The sequence below is a fragment of the Talpa europaea genome (genome assembly GCF_964194135.1).
Source record: "Talpa europaea genome assembly, chromosome: 14".
Classification (NCBI taxonomy): domain Eukaryota; kingdom Metazoa; phylum Chordata; class Mammalia; order Eulipotyphla; family Talpidae; genus Talpa; species Talpa europaea.
In genome coordinates this window covers 74,351,933-74,369,042 of record NC_140082.1, presented here as the reverse complement: position 1 = coordinate 74,369,042, position 17,110 = coordinate 74,351,933, and the positions used below count along the sequence as shown (strand labels likewise).

The following is a 17,110-nucleotide window of genomic DNA, read 5'->3' as shown; positions in this document are numbered from 1 at the left end:
TTCCTTCATTCAGAAAACATATAAAAGCATCTACTAGATTCTTCGCACTGCAATAAATTAATCATTGTGGCTATAGATGGCATAGTTCATATTTTTGATTTGTTTTAAATCTAATAATATACATTAAATGAAAATTATACTATAGTATTGATAAAATATTAGAAATATGAATTTCTTACCAAAGATTACTTACCTGATTCAAATTATTTCTTAGTGTCCTTAATTCCATGTCTAGTATTTGAAGATTAAGTTCAAGCTGTTGTTTCACTTCAACTTCTTTATGATATTGCTCTTCTGTTTTTTTTAACTGCTCCCTAATTTTTTCACATAATGTATCTGAATTTCTTCTTTTCACTTCTTCTTGTTTCGAGGTAAATCTGCAGTTAAATATGCTTACCTTAATATTCACTTTGTTAAAAAATAAAAAGTTGACTTCATGATCTATTTCTAAGCATGATTGTACCATGTCGGTTTGTTCAAATGATGAGCTCATTAACCTAATAAAATTTCTATATTCTTAAATTACTGTCTTTTTTAGATTGTAAGTTTTTATTTCTTGCTACAACCTCTTCCAAAAGATGTATATATCTTTGAAAGATAGCAATAAAAACATATTCTCCTATGCAGTAAATTTCCTTAATAGTAACTCTATGGTAGGAAATAAAGTCTTAAATTATTCAGTAAAGTAAAAGCTGAAAAGCACCTATTCTACACAGGTATTATTCCTCTGCCATTTGGATAGATAATTTAGTTACTAATAAAATGGAGACTTTGGGCCTCCCTGGTGGTGCAGCGGTTAAGTGCTGGGCTGCGAAGCTGCCCGCAGCCTCTACAGTGCCAGTTCAATCCCTGGCCGCCAGTGAGGGTCCCACATGGCGTGTAGACCACTCCTGCCACGCCGCTGCTCCCCTCAGCAGTGTATTTCGTCAGTCTGCCTGTTCTCTTCCTCGCTCTGGCTCTGGTGAATTCTCTCATCTTCCTGCGCTTCTGACTATAACCAGTGCTTGCATAAATAAATAATCTTAAAAAAACAAATAGAGACATGGTTGTTCATAAGCAAGTTTATAAATTCACTAGAAAAAAGTTAAGCTGCACAAAATGATGGAGTGTAAAAGAGTGTCTGCAGGTATCTTTTACACCATCACAGCTCCGCAGAGACTGCACGCCCCAGCTAAGGAGTCTATTGTCTCCTCCCTGCACTTTTTACATCTCACTTGCAACACTTTCAATATATCTTGTTTCATATGTGCTCTCAAGACAGATCTTTAAATTTATTTTCTATGTAGGAGGGCTATGTAAATAATCAGTAATCACCTTCTACTTTTTACTTTTTTCCCATGTTTATAATAATAAAACTGTATACATTTAAAAAAAACTGTGTCTTGAGAAAAATGGCCACTTCATACTCTATTGATGGAAATGCAAATTAATATAGTTTCTTTTTTTAAAGATTTATTTATTTATACAAGGACTGGGGTACAGTCAGAGGCACAGGAGGGTGAGAGAATTCACCAGAGACAGAGTGGGGAGCAGAACAGGCAGACGGACCAAAGACACTGGTGAGTGGAGCAGCAGGCGAGGCAGGAGAGGTCTGCTGCACCATGTGGGTTTCTCCCTAGCCGGTAGGGAATTGAACACGCACTGCAGAGGCTGTGGACAGCTTCACAGCGCAGTGCTTAACCTGCTGTGCCACCAGGGAGGCCCTAATATAAAGTTTCTTAAGAACAGATTGAAAATTTGATGTAGCACTGGTTTAAAGCACTGTATACAATTCAGGGGAACAGGTTCACACCTCCTCAGATGTACATCATCACTAGCAGACGCTAGTGGGCCCCCCCCGACTTTGTGCATACTCCCACCTTCCCCACTTCTAGGAGCCTCCAGTCTGCAGTCTAGGAGGCTTCTAATTCATAGTTCTAGGCTCTTGGTTTCGTTTTGTCAATTCCTTTGTTTCCACAAACATTTTTTAAAAGTGCTTATTCTTAATAGTATATTAAAGAATTCATTCAAAGTAAAATATTAGTAGAAAGAGAAATACTTATATAAAAGACATTCCTTCTACCATTTAGTAAGAGAGAGAATTTTTAAAAATTGAAATTCAAGTTTTTAAATAAATAATGAGGCTTCCATATGCTGGACTTCCATATGGCCATTAAAATTATGATGAGGAGGGGCTTCCCTGGTGGCGCAGTGGGTGAAGTGCTGCAATGCGGGTTTCCTTCCCGGCCAGCCAGGGAGATTCCCACATGGCATGGCAGACCTCTCCTGTCTCACCCACTGCTCCCCTTAGCAGTGCTTTTCAGTCTGTCTGCCTGTTCTACGCCCCGCTCTCTATCTGGTGAATCCTCTCACCCTCCCGTGCCTCTGGCCGGTACCCCAGTTCTTGTATAAAAATAAATAAATCTTTGAAAAAAAATTATGATGTGGAATAATACACATTAAATTATTAGTAAAAGATTAAAAAAAGTTAATAGGGAGGAAAAGCGGCAGGTCCCAGTGAGAACTGGGACACGGAAGATAAACAGATGACTCCAGCAAACTACCCAAAGAAGAAAGTTGCCATAAAAGAGGACTAGAAGGGAGGAAAGCGCAGAACCCTGCTCCCCTCCCCCGCCCACAGAGTTGGCACTCTCCGACCAGCAGAGAGGAGGAAAACAACAAACTAAAACGACCAACAAGAACAAACTACGCATCAAGCGGGACTGTGAGTGGAAAGGAACTATTTCAGCCACCACAGCCCGTGAATGGGAGCTGTGGAGAACCCTGCAGGATTCGCCGTGAGCGAACAGCTCCAGCCACCATTAGAGAACAACAGACTCTGGAGACGCGCACACAGCCCTGGCTGGCCGGTAAGCTTGTGTGGAAAAGCAGCACGCTTGGCGCACTTGAAAAGCGAATGCGGATCCGGATCATGGCGGCCCAGGTCCCCGGGCCTGTGACCTAGGCTTGCAGGGAGACACCGGGAGGCCCTCACTGAGGTGAAAGTCCCTCACTGAGTAAGCAGGAACCAGGCACCCAGGCACGGGAGCGGGGTGCAAAAGGCGCCATTCCCGCGCCACTGAACTGGGCTACAGCCCGTGTCCTGGACCTGAGGCTTTGGAACCAAGACCCGGGGCATGAAATTCGGGGCGTGGGTTCTCCACCACAGTGGGGCACAAGGCAGACACAGCACCCCAAAGCCGTTGAGGTATACCCTACCATTCCTGCTCTGTTCCCTGTCCCACGAGGTGGGGGGGGGCGAAAAACAGCCCCCCAAGGACAATAGGAGAGATCTCTGGTGCCACCTAGTGACCAGAAAAAAAAAGTTACTAACACCCCATAGAACAGGGAAATTTCTTAAGACTGCTTGAAAAGGGCAGAAGGCTCCCGGAGGAGACAGTGGCCAGCTGGGAAGTTAGCCCATGCCAGGCCCCTTCCGACCAGCAGTCTGAGCCCACAGAGGGAACAGGCACCCACGGCCGGGCAGACCGGGCACACAGAAGAGTGTGCCTGAGACTGGATGCGCAGGGACTGAGTCCCGCGTCGCCATTTTAGAACAGGGTCATTTCTTCAGTAAAGACTGCCTGAAACCAGCAGAAAGCTCCCTCAGAAGCCAAAGATGGCTCCTGGAGGAGCCAGAGGGGAGCGGAGAAGTTCACCCAAGATGCAAGCCAGTCCGAGCAACACAGTGTCCCAATGCATATGACAAATTAGAAAACAGACAGTAGGGAGTAGAAGAACCACACGCAACCTAACAACTCCTCAAGAAAAAAGCACTCCACAAAAAGAAAACCACCCCCGAGATTACAACGACAGTAATTTGGAAGAACTTCTGAGACTTCCAGAAAGAGAATTTAAAATTGCCATGATTAAAAAAGTGACAGAAGTCATAAAGGAAAACAATGATATGAGAAAAATAATCAACGATCAGAAGAATGAAATTGAGTCCCTAAAGAGGGAAGTAAAAGAAACACAGGAGATCAAAGAATTAATGGAAGAACTAAAGAACTCTGGGAAAAGCAATGAAAGCAGAATAGATGAAATGGAAGAACGAATAAGTACTCTTGAAGACACAGATTAAAAAGAACCAAAACAGAAAAGGAAAGAGAAGTACGAAGGAAAAAGAACGCAGAAAGAATTCGGGAACTATCTGACTCCATGAGGAAAGGAAATGTAAGAGTTATAGGAATTCCAGAAGGAGAGGAGACAGATGTAGGAACAGAGAAAATATTCCAGGAGATAATTGAAGATAACTTCCCAAATGTGAAGAAGGAGCTGAAAATTGATATACAAGAAGCAAGAAGAACACCAAACTTCTACGAAGAAAGGAAAAATATAGCAAGACACATAATAGTAAAGCTCCCAAGAATCCAGGACAAGGAAAAAATAATGAAGCTGACAAGACGGAAGAAACAGATAACATTCAAAGGAAAACCAATCAGGCTGACATCAGTCTCCTCTGAAGAAACACTACGGGCAAGGAGAGAGTGGAGGGGCATAGTCAACAGACTCTAAAAAAATAGATGCCAACCAAGAATACTCTATCCCGCAAAGCTCTCCTTCCTCTATGAAGAAAGAATAAGGACCTTCCAGACAAACAGAAACTCTGGAATTTCATTACGACTAAACCCCCACTCCAAAAAATACTACAAGGAACCCTAAAGCCAGAACCTCAGAGGGACGAATAACAACGAAAGAAGGCCAAAAAAAAAAAAGTTATTAAAAGAATAAATAAATAAAATCAAAGGAAAGACAAACACAATGGTAAATACAGATGCTAACATATCAATATTAACTCTAAATGTAAATGGACTAAACTCTTCAATAAAAAGACACAGAGTTGCAGCCTGGATTAAGAAACAAAACCCAACCTTTTGCTGTCTCCAGGAAACACATTTAGCTACAAAAGATAAAAATAGGCACAAAGTTAAAGGATGGAAAACAATCCTACAAGCAAATGGACCAAAAAAGAAAGCAGGAACAGCTATACTTATATCAGATAAAACAGATTTCAAACTCAAAAAGATAAAAAGAGACCCCAATGGTCACTACATTATGATCAAGGGGACAATACTTCAAGAAGAAATAACACTCATTAACATATACTAACCAAACGAAGGAGCACCAAAATATATCAGACAACTGTTGTCCTCTCTGAAAACAGACATCAGAGAAAACACATACGTAGTGGGAGACTTCAACACACCACTATCAACAATGGATAGAGGGTCTCCATGGTGGCGCAGTGGTTGGGCGCTGGGTTGTGAAGCTGCCCGCAGCCTCTGCAGCGCCGGTTCGATCCCCGGCTGCTCCCCAGCCACCGGAGGAGGATCCCACATGGTGCGTAGACCTCTCCTGCCACCCGCTGCTCCCCTCAGCAGTGTACTTCAGTCCTTCTGCCTGCTCTGCTCCCCACTCTGGCTCTGGTGAATTCTCTCACCCTCCCACGCTTCTGACTGTACCCAGTGCATGTATAAACAAAACAAACAAACAAATATAATAAATAAATAAATAAATAAATAAAACAATGGATAGATCAACAAGACAAAAAATAAGTAAAGAAACCAAAGCTCTAAATAAGGACCTAGAGCAATTGGGCTTAACAGACATCTATAGAACACTAAACCCCAAAAAAACGGAGTACACATTTTTCTCAAGCGCACACAGATCATTCTCCAGGATCGATCACATACTGGGGCACAAGACAAACATCAACAGATACACCAAGATTTAAATCATATCAACCATCTTTTCTGACCATGAAGGCATCAAACTAGAAATAAACCATAAAAAGAAGGCAAGGAACTTTCCTACCTCATGGAGATTAAAAACCACACTACTGGAAGACCACTGGACTAATGAGGAGATCAAAGAAGAAATTAAAAAATTCTTTGAATTGAACGACAAGGAGGACACCAATATCCTAAATGTATGGGACGCAGCAAAAGCAGTAATAAGAGGAAAATATATAGCAAAAGAAGCTCACATCAAGAAACAAGAAAGAACTCAAAGAAACAACCTAATCTCGAAGCTCAAAGATCTAAAAAAGAACAACAAAAAAAACCCAAAACCAGTAGAAGAAAAGAAATAATAAAAACCAAAGCAGAAATAAATGAAATTGAAACTAAAAATCAATCCAAAAGATCAATGAAACCAAGAGTTGGTTCTTTGAAAAAATCAATAAAATAGACAAACCCCTAACCAGGCTCACAAAGGAAAAAAGGGAGAAAGCACAAATAAACAGGATCATCAATGAAAGAGGAGAAATCACAACGGACACAGCAGAAATCAAAAGAATAATCAGTAACTACTATGAAAAGTTATACGGAAACAAGTTTAACAATCTAGAGGAAATGGACAAATTCCTACAACTCTACAATCACCCAAAGCTAGATAAAGAAGAAATAGAACACCTAAACAGACCAATTACAAGCAGCGAAATTGAAATGGTAATCAAAAACCTCCCCAAAAACAAAAGCCCAGGACCTGATGGATTTAGAAATGAATTCTACCAAACATTCAGAGATGAATTGGTGCCTATCCTTCACAAACTCTTCCAAAAAATTGAGAAGGAAAGGACAATACCAAACACGTTCTATGAAGCCAACATTACACTAATACCAAAACCGAACAAGGACAACACAAAAAAGGAAAACTATAGGCCAATCTCCCTAATGAACACTGATGCAATCAATGTTATCCAACACATCAACAAAAAGAAATATAAAAACCATATGATAATATCAATAGATGCTGAGAAAGCTTTCGACAAAGTGCAACACCCATTCATGATAAAAGCCCTTGACATTCTTGGGATACAAGGAACATACCTCAACATCATAAAGGCCATCTATGACAAGCCAACAGCCAGTATCATTCTCAATGATGAAAAGCTGAAAGCAATTCCATTAAGATCTGGAACAAGACAAGGATGTCCACTTTCACCACTGCTTTTCAATATAATACTGGAAGTCCTAGCCAGAGCAATAAGACAAGAGAAAGACATCCAAGGAATCCAAATAGGAAAAGAAGAAGTCAAACTATCACTATTTGCAGATAATGTGATAATATACATAGAGAACCACAAAAACTCCACAGAAAAACGAATTCAACTCATCAATCAGTTCAGTAAAGTGGCAGGATACAAAATCAACACGCAAAAGTCAGTAGCCTTCCTATACACAAACAATAAATCTGAAGAAGAAATCAAAAAAAAATCCCTTTTTTTATTGAAACAAAAAAAATCAAATATTTGGGAATAAATCTAACAAAAGAGGTAAAGGACCTATACAAAGAAAACTATAAAACACTGTTAAAAGAAATAGAAGAAGACACAAAGAAATGGAAAGACATCCCCTGCTCATGGATTGGAAGAATTAACATTATTAAAATGGCCATCCTTCCAAAAGCAATATACAGATTCAATGCTATTCCAATCAAAATTTCAGTGTCATTCTTCAAAGAAATAGAATAATTATTAATGAAATTCATATAGAATCACAAAAAAACCCCGAATAGCCAAAGCTCTCCTGAAAAAAAAGGAAGGGAATGGAGGCATCACACTCCCAGACTTCAAACTATACTACAAAGCCATAATCATCAAAACTGCATGGTATTGGAACAAGAACAGACATACAGACCAATGGAATCGAATAGAAAATCCAGAAATAAAAACACAGATTTATGGTCAACTAATCTTTGACAAAGGAGCAAAGACTATGCATTGGAGCAAAGAAAGTTTGTTCAATAAATGGTGCTGGGAAAACTGGGTCGGTACATGCAAAAGAATGAAGCTTGATCACTACCTCACACCATACACAAAAATCAACTCAAAATGGATTAAAGAACTAGACATAAGACCTGAAACCATAAAATATATAGAAGGAAACATAGGCGAAACACCACGTGATTTGCACATCAAAGACATCTTTACAGACACATCACCCAAAGCAGTGATAGTAAAGGCAAAGATAAACAGCTGGGACTACATCAAATTAAAGAGCTCCTACACAGCAAAAGAGACAATAACAAAAACAAAGAGAAACCCCACCAACTGGGAGAACATTTTTGCACCCAACACTAATGATAAAGGACTGATAACAAAAATCTGCAAAGAGCTGATGAGACTCAACAACAACAAAGAAAATAATCCAGTCAAAAAATGGACAGAAGAGCTAAAAAGAAACTTCTCTGAAGAGGAAATGCAAATGGCCAACAGGCATATGAAAAAATGTTCAACATCACTTGTCATCAGGGAAATGCAAATCAAAACTACCATGAGATACCATCTTACACCAGTGAGAATGGCACATATTAAAAAAAAAAACTAGCAACAACAAATGTTGGCGAGGGTGTGGAGAAAAAGGAACTCTTCTGCACTGTTGGTGGGAGTGCAAACTGGTCCAACCACTGTGGAGAGCTGTGTGGAGATTTCTGGACCTACTAAACATAGAACTTCCATATGATCCAGCAATTCCACTCCTGGGTATTTACCCAAAGGACACAGAAGCATCCATTCCAAAGAACACCTGCACCCCTATGTTTATAGCAGCACTGTTTACAATAGCTAAGCTTTGGAAACAACCCAAATGCCCAAAAATAGATGACTGGATCAAGAAGATGTGGTACATATACACCATGGAATATTACTCAGCATTCAAAAAAGATAAACACATGCAATTTGCAGCAACATGGATGGCGCTGGAAGGGATCATGCTCAGCGAAATAAGCCAAAAAGAAAAAGAAAAATACCGGATGGTCTCACTCATAGCAGGAATCTAGAAAACTTAAATAAGGGACCAGGAAAATGAATAACTATAAGAAAGTGAAAATCAAAATCAGCAAAAAACTATGAACCAGAGACATTTTTAGGGGGCCGGGGGTGGGAGGGGAGGGATTGGGGTCAGAATGGGGGGGCTGCAATTGTATGGGGAATATAAAAATAAAATTTATTATTTAAAAAAAATAAAATAAAAAAAATAATTTCTATCGGTGCTTCCCTGGTGGCGCCGGAGGTTGGGCGCAGCGCTATGGAGCTGCCCACAGCCTCTGCAGTGAGGGTTCGATCCCTGCCGGCCGGGGAAATACACACCTGGTGCCTCAGACCGCTCCTGTCTCACCCGCTGATCCCCTCAGCAGTATATTTCAATTAGTCTGTCTCTTGTGCTCCCCACTCTGTCTCTGGTGAATCCTCTCTCCCTCCCGTACATCTGGCCCGTACCCCGGTTCTTGTATAAATAAATAAATCTTTTAAAAAATAATAATAAAATAAAATAATTTCTATATATTTTATGATAGAGTTCCTGCTTTCACTTAATCCCACATTTCTGTCATGTTTTACTAATAATCTTTCTCATCTCACTGTCTTATCCAATCTTCATATTTATCTTATTCTCACATGAATTCTCCCCTTCATCCTTCTCATCTTCCTATTCATCTAGCTCTTATTCCTAGTTGCTTTCTCATTTTTTCTGTCCACAATAGTATACTTAAGAATTGTTTCCTCATCAATCCACATCTCTCTTTGGTTATTCTGTGCTCTATTATAATCTCAAGGAATTAAATTTCTTTCTAGGATTCTTTCCATCACGGTAAGGATCAGGGGAATGTTATGTACACAAGCATGGGGGGGGGAGTTTTAAAAACAGAACAAAATGACTTACTTTTGTACGATCCAGGACTGCTAAAGACTTGAGAGGCTCAGGTGATGGAAAGGCAGGATGAGAAAAGTCCTGGACTTTAATTGATGGCTTAGAAAGGGTTTCAACTACATCTTCATTTTCACTCTCAGAATTGTTATCCTCAAATAAGGATCTACTTTCTGGTCTCATGACGGCACATTTGGCTTGTACTATAGTAAAAACAAAGTAAAGAGTACATAAGAATATCTATATTTTCAAATCAGTGAATAACACAAAAATAGTCTTCAAATGGCTTACTGTTTTTCCTGCATTGCTGAGAAGCAGACATTAGCTTGGCAAAGTTCAGTTTCGGGACAGTCTATGGAAAAAAAATAACAGCTTTAAGAATAGCAAGTATCAAATTGTATAAAATAAATATAATATCACAATAATATTTCCAAATATTATTTCCTTTATCTATAACTTATTACTAAACAAATACTATGATATCAATTAGATTATTTTCTTTATCAGGATAACCAAAATTAAAAACTGTAAGTAGCTTAAAAGTAGTATTGAAAAAAAACTAACACTATAAAATTTAAATTTATTATTTATTATAATTCAAAATGTGCTTGTCTGATTTATACTTGTGTGAATTTTTAATTGTAGGGGACAATGAGAATTTACTTCTGAGCAGTATTTTATATAGATGGGCTGGAATGGAAAACAATGTAAGTAGTTCCTATTTTGTTTGTCCAAAAGATGAAGACAAATGATTGTATAAATTCAGTTGCAAAAATGAAAAAAAAAAAAAAAAGAAGCTGCCTTGTGGGGCAGTGATTCACGAATGAAAGCAACACTCAGATAATAAAGAGAAACTAAATTAAGAGCAAGAAAATTACTTTCACAAAAGAACACTTTACCTTGGTTTCAAAATCTAAGTCTTCATCGTCTGATGTAGGCCATGAATCATCAATACCAGGTTTGCTGGAAAGCCTCAAGAGGTAAAATACTGACTAAATATGAGTGATTTAATTTATGTATTAAAAAATTCAAGTAGGTTATCTAAATATTAAGTTTCTTGATAAAATTTAAACTTGATCTCCATTTTTTTAAAAAAAGTTTTCAGTTTTCTGTTTCTTATTCTACCTCTCCAAACATGTAAAATATTCAGTAAAATCACATTCTTAGTTCCCACACAAAAAGTGACAGCCCATATATTGGCAAAGTCTGAGAATTCTTTGTTTTTACCAAAAGTCCTGACTTACGTAGTTCAGTAATATCAAGTCTCCTAATTTTTGAAGGGATCTAAGCTACCCTCTATAACCTAAGGTGGAGGGAGAGGATATCACATTGTATTTACTGTAACAAATGGCTCAGGTTATTATATATTTCAACAAACACCTTAAAGTTTGCTGGTTCCTTCAATTAAACAAACTAGAAGTAGCCTGTTGAGGGTAACCCTGAGCCCTCCACTTCATGTGCCTTTCTACACAACTTCCAACATACTATGTCCATTGTTCCTGTAATTTATCTGAGTTGCTATAAACCCTAATATTCACATCTCTTTTCTAAGTCCCTTATCACTCTCCAACCCAGTGTCGTTCCTCTTAAAACATGCCACTTCCCTGCTTATTCCGTTCCAGAGACCACAGAGAGACCACAGCTATTCTTCATTTACAGTAAGACAATCCATCTGAAGGAGTGTAAGGTATCACTCTTTATACCTAAGAAGACTTGGCTGATTAGGGCTTGCGTACATAGTTCTAAAGTTCTGGCTATAGCGTCTGAGATCTGCCTTAAAACTTCTGAAGGTAACAACAAGGTAATTTGACACTGCAACTGTCAAATTATTTAGGTCAAATGCTTGGACAAACCAGGTTTCTTAGAAGAACTGTAAAGCAAAGTTAACACAAACTAAAGTTAACTTTCTCAGCTGATCTGATTTAGATCTCTCTCCAGTGCCAGTGCTACACAAGTACATGTCAATCTACACTGAAAGACAATGGATTTTTGAGAGAGCAGGATGACTGTCAACTCATGGGTCAGTAGCTTTGTAAACAATGGAATCATGAGCTAATCAAGATTCCGGAACCACAGTTACCTAGTTAGCAAAAAAAAGAGCTATAGCAGCACAGCTACTTTGCAAAACTATGGAGATTACTATATGAGATAAGTTGTTAATCACATAATACAGCGTGTAGTCAGGGTAAAACACTCAACAAATATTAGTTCCTTTTCTCTGCACTTAGTTAACAAATAGTATTTTTAACCAATAAACTCGTACCTGCTTAAAGAATCTTCTTCAGAACTCTCATCCACTAGTAAAGACAAAAGTAAAATACATTTTAAATCAATAACAGAAAAACACAGAGTATTAAAATACAAGTGTAAATCTGATGTTTTGCTAAAATGCATGTCTTTGGAACCACACCTGGAGATTATACTAGAGTGAGCATTCTACTATCAGTATGTAATTAATGTGTTAAAAACTCTTATGACTTTGCCCTTTTATATTTATCAAATGCATGAAACTTGAAATCATTTACCAAAATTTGGTACCTACACATGAACTGCTGTTAACAATGAAATGAAACTAACATGAAATGGTATCACTAGCAGAACCAGCATACAGTGCCATACATTGCCAATGTCAAACTTAAATAACATGATTTTTGTGGCTGTCCTCTATTAGTAGTTAGAGGAAGTATAATAATCTTGCTGCGACACAACACAACTTCACCTCTTTAGTAGAGACTGCTCAGTTTAGGATGAAACGCCCTATCACAAGGAAGTTCGGTTTACAGTCACTTATTTTGTAGCAGGGCAAAAGAGGAAATAGATTCTCTAGTTTTACTTCCAAGTGCAAGATAGGTATGGACTTTGTGATTGTAGTTTTATTAATTGCAACCTGTTCAAACTGTCTCCTTCCATTGGTAGGATCTTTTTCTGTACCCACCTCATAGACCAGGATGGTCCAGTTAATGCTGTGCAGTAGTGCATGATGCCATTTTTCTCAACCCTCCTCATTATGTGACAAATGTCAACAGAAAGCATGCTTTTCCAGCTTATAAGGTATATTTTATCAGATACTATGCTGATGAACAACAGCAAAAACCATAAAGGACAAAGAATATCTTAAAAACTACATTCAACTTCCTTGGATTTTAACTTTTTAAACATTCAAAAAGATGGCCACGGTAGGATTCCACAAGACATTCTGCAAAAGGCAAAGCTATGGAGACAGTAAAAAAGATCAGTGGTCGCCAGAGATTAGGAAAATGGAGGGATGAGTAGGCAGAGCACAGAGGATTTTACGGCCATGAAGCTATTCTGCATAACACTACAATTATTGGATATGTCACTATACATTGTCATAATGCACACACCTACAGAATTCACAACACCAGGAGTGAATCCTAAGGTAAACACAGACTCTGGGTGATAATAATGAACCAATTAGTGTAAGCTCAGGAGTTGTAACAAATGTACCTCTGGTGCAGGATGTCAACAATGAGGGAGGCTGTGCATGCATGGGGATCTGGGACATGTGGGGACTCTGCACTTTATGCCCAATTTTGCTATAAACCTAAAACTGCTATACAAATGAGTTAATAATTTTTTTAAAAGGTATCATCTGAACCTGGTATTACCATGTATCATTGATATTGTCAGGATATAGTCACCTTGAAAATTAAGATAAAAATCAAAATGACAGACTGTTGATATTATCTCCCCAACTGAAGTATACAAAAATACACAAAGTAAATAAGCCTGATCATATACTTAGGCAGCAAAATTTTACTCATCAATATGACTGAATTTCTTACTTTATAATTAACAGGATTTAGCATAATAGGAACCAGAACTGGATCAATTTTTATTCTAATTATACATCAGCTATCAGTTGGCTAGGCAGGAATTCCATCAAGATGGTGTCTTAAGAGGTCTGTTGCATTACTCTTAGGGGGATAATTTGAAAGTTATACAGAGAGGCAATAAATCTGGAGGGTCCTGTGACTTGGGGTGAAACTGGAGCAGCTCTTGGATATTGGCGACCAGCATGGACTGCACCTGAAGAGACTCATGTTTCATTAAACAAGAGGTGCAAGGAGGGCATCTCCTCGAGTTGTGGTCTGGGGCAGGGAGACCTGAATGGTGTGGAGGTGCACACCTTTGACTGATGGGAAACATGTACAGAGGAGCCAGGCCACTCCTGTCAAACCAGGTTCCCGGTAGAAAGAATAAGGACCATAGTGCACTGGGCAGCACTCAGCCTTCCCCACCCCTCAGGACTGGTACTGACCTCTTGAAGCGCACTGACAGCGTGCAGCCTGCAGACTCTGGTCTGAAGCCCAGAGAGGAGGGGCATGGGCAGTGACACAAGAACAATCCAGTGCCTCCCCCACGACACATTTCAAACAATAATGGTCCCTCCTGGGCCCTCCCTTAACCCCTCACTCAGTATTCAAGATTAGGCCTCCTGGCCTAAAGAAGTTGAGAAAGACCAATAAATAAATAAATAATATTTAAAATTAAATAAAACCACCGTGCCACTTGATGGAAAAGCAGAAGTAGTGCAAATATTTATGCAACTGTTTCAGGTGCTTTAAAAAAATAGGGACATCTAAAACAGCAAAATGGGCAGACAAAAAAAAAAAAAAAAAAAAACAACACGTGGCACAGCTTGAGACCTCAAGGGAATATGTCACTATAGATAAAGAACAATTAACTCTCCATAATCGAACCACAAAGACATGGAAGATTTTATTCTCCTCTTGGTACAGAATTAAACACTGTCATGATGAAGACATTCAAAGAAATAGTAGAAAATGCAGAAAACAAGTCCAAGAGATAACTCTGTAAAGTTAAAAACAAAATTCAGAAAAACAGATGACTCAGATGAGAAATAAAATGAATGACCAAAAAAGAAAAGAACAGGGTTGCAAAATATAAAAAGATCAATAGAGGAGATAAAAAATTCTGGAAAGTCAAAGATGGCCTCAGAGCAGGCCTTTAGGATGATCCAAAGGCTGAACCACATTGGAACTGCACCCAGGGAACCATGTCTGGGGCAAAACTGGAACACGTCTCAGACCAGACCACACCAGAAAGGACCACACCAGAAAGGACCAGACCACACCAGAAAGGACAACAAAAAGATTCATGCATAAGCCAGAAGTTGGTGGAGACAGACAACTGGGGGTTGTGGTCACAGGTAGGAGGCTGCCTTACGAACCACAGCTCTGCTGCCTCGCTGGCATACCTCAGAAGGGACCGAGCCTAGCAGTGCGGAGCCACAACATAGAGACAGAGGGGAGACATGTGCAGAGGAGCTGGGGTGCTCCCAGCAGGCCGGGTGCCCAGTGAAAGGAATAAAGACAGTGCAGTTGGCTGTGTCTCCATTCCCATAGCCCTTAGGCTGTGCTGACCTTGTGGACCTCGCTGAGAGCACTCAGTCTACAGAGACATGGGTGTGAAACCCTACAGTGGAGGGATTCAGTGGTGCTACAAGCATGAGCTAACACCCTGCCGCCTGCCCACCAGAGCCTGGACCCTCCAGGCCCTTCCCCAACCCTGACTCAACGGCTTCAAGATCTGGAAAGGCCAACATCTAAAATTATAAAGCTGGGAAAACTTCAAAAAAGAAAGAAAAAGAGAGAGAGGAATGGAGGGAAGAGAGAGGGAGGGAAGGAAGGGAGAAAGGAAGGAGGGAGAGGGAGGGAAGGAGGGAGGGAGGAGAGAAGAGGGAAGGAGGGAGGAAGACAGTGCCACCTGCTGGAAAAGTAGAACAGCAAAAGTCTAAATTATTGCTACTGTAACATTTAAAAAAATACAGAAATCAAAAGGAGCAAAATAGGCTAACAGAAAAATACAGCACATGGCACCTTGACATATCAAGGGACTATGTTATCACAAGGCAAGAATAACCTTCCAAAATCCAACCACGAAGACATGGAAGATTTTATCCCCCTATCAATAATTCAAAGAACAGGAAGAAAACTCAGAAAAGCAAATGAATGACGTGAGAAATAAAATTAATGAACAGAAAACACAAGGTGAAGCTTTAAATGAGAAAATAATGGCTACGCAGGATGTGAAAAGATCAACAGAAGCAATAAAATATTCTGGAGAAGCTATGGAAGCAGAATAGACCACATGCAAGACTGAATTAGTGACATCAAAAATTATAATGCACAAAGGACCCAGGAGGAAGAAGAAATAGAAATATAAAGAAAAAGAATCAAGAAACCCTTCAAGAATGAACTGATTCATTAGGAAAGGCAACATAAGTATCCAGGAGCAGAAGAGAAAGAAGGAACAAAGAGAGATCTTGTTCAAAGAAATGATAGAGGAAAACTTCCCAAAGCTGGTGAAGAAACTAAACATACAAGTCCATGAAGTTAAAAGAACACCTGGTTATCTAAATGTAATGAGACCTACACGAAGATGTGAAACTTCCAAGAGTTCAAGACAAAGACAGAATATTGAAGGTAGCTAGGGAACAAAAACAGATCATCTGTAAAGGTATTCCCAATCAGGCTTACATCAGAGTTCTCTGAAGCAACCATACAAGCAAAGAGAAAATAGAATGACATATTCAAAATACTGAAAAATAAAAACTGCCAGACAAGAATACTACATACCCTGAAATACTCTCCTTCAGATATGAGAAATAAATGCCTTCCCAGACAAACAGAAATTGAAAGAATTTGTAAACACTAGTCTCCAACTGCAAGAAATGTTGAAAGGAGCTCTTCTAATTCAGAGAAGAAAATCTACAAATAAAAACCTGACCAAGGAAATAGATAGTAAACTAAAGACAAAAATGACACTGTGCTTAAAATGAAAATATACCCCACTGAATGGCAGAAAATATTTGCACATGAAATATCTGACAAGAGGCCAATAGCTAAGATCTACAAAAAATTCATACAACTGAACAGCAACAATAAAACCTCCAAATCCAATCAAAACATGGGCACAAGGGCTAAAAAACCTCCAAAAAAAAGCACAGAGATGACAAATAGGCACATGAAAAAATGCTCATCATCACTAGATATGAGGGAAAGGCAAATCAAAATCATGATGAGGTACCATCTCAAACCTGTGAGAAAGATCCATATTTAAAAGATCAGAAACAACTGTTAAGGAAGATGTTGAGAAAGGGGGCCTTATACGTTGCTGGTGGAAATGTAAACTTGTCTATCGCCTCAATAGGAAGAGTACGCAGTTTTCTCAAAATATTAAAAATAGAACTAACACATGATCCAGCAAATTTTACTCCTAGATATCTATTAGAATGCAAAAACACTTAACTTGAAGGGATATATGCAGCACAATTTATAATAGCCAAGTATGGAAACAACCTAAATGCCCAAGTACTGATGAGCATATAAAAATGTGGCATATATACACTAGGAATACTACTTTGCTATAAAAAGAGACGAACTCTTGCCATTTCTGACAACATGGGTGGAACTGGAGGGAATTATTCTCAGCAAAAT

At 39.0% G+C, this 17,110-nt stretch overlaps 1 protein-coding gene across 1 annotated transcript in view; it reads right to left on the bottom strand.

The window, feature by feature from the left end:
• LOC311183603 (ankyrin repeat domain-containing protein 26-like) overlaps positions 1-17,110 on the bottom strand; it is a gene marked incomplete at both ends in the record, with an annotated part of 68,283 nt that overhangs the window by 34,962 nt on the left and 16,211 nt on the right. The window contains 5 exon segments of the mRNA XM_084253148.1: positions 194-397; positions 9,642-9,829; positions 9,918-9,978; positions 10,526-10,598; positions 11,890-11,923. Coding sequence (XP_084109274.1) covers positions 194-397; positions 9,642-9,829; positions 9,918-9,978; positions 10,526-10,598; positions 11,890-11,923 — 560 coding nt within the window.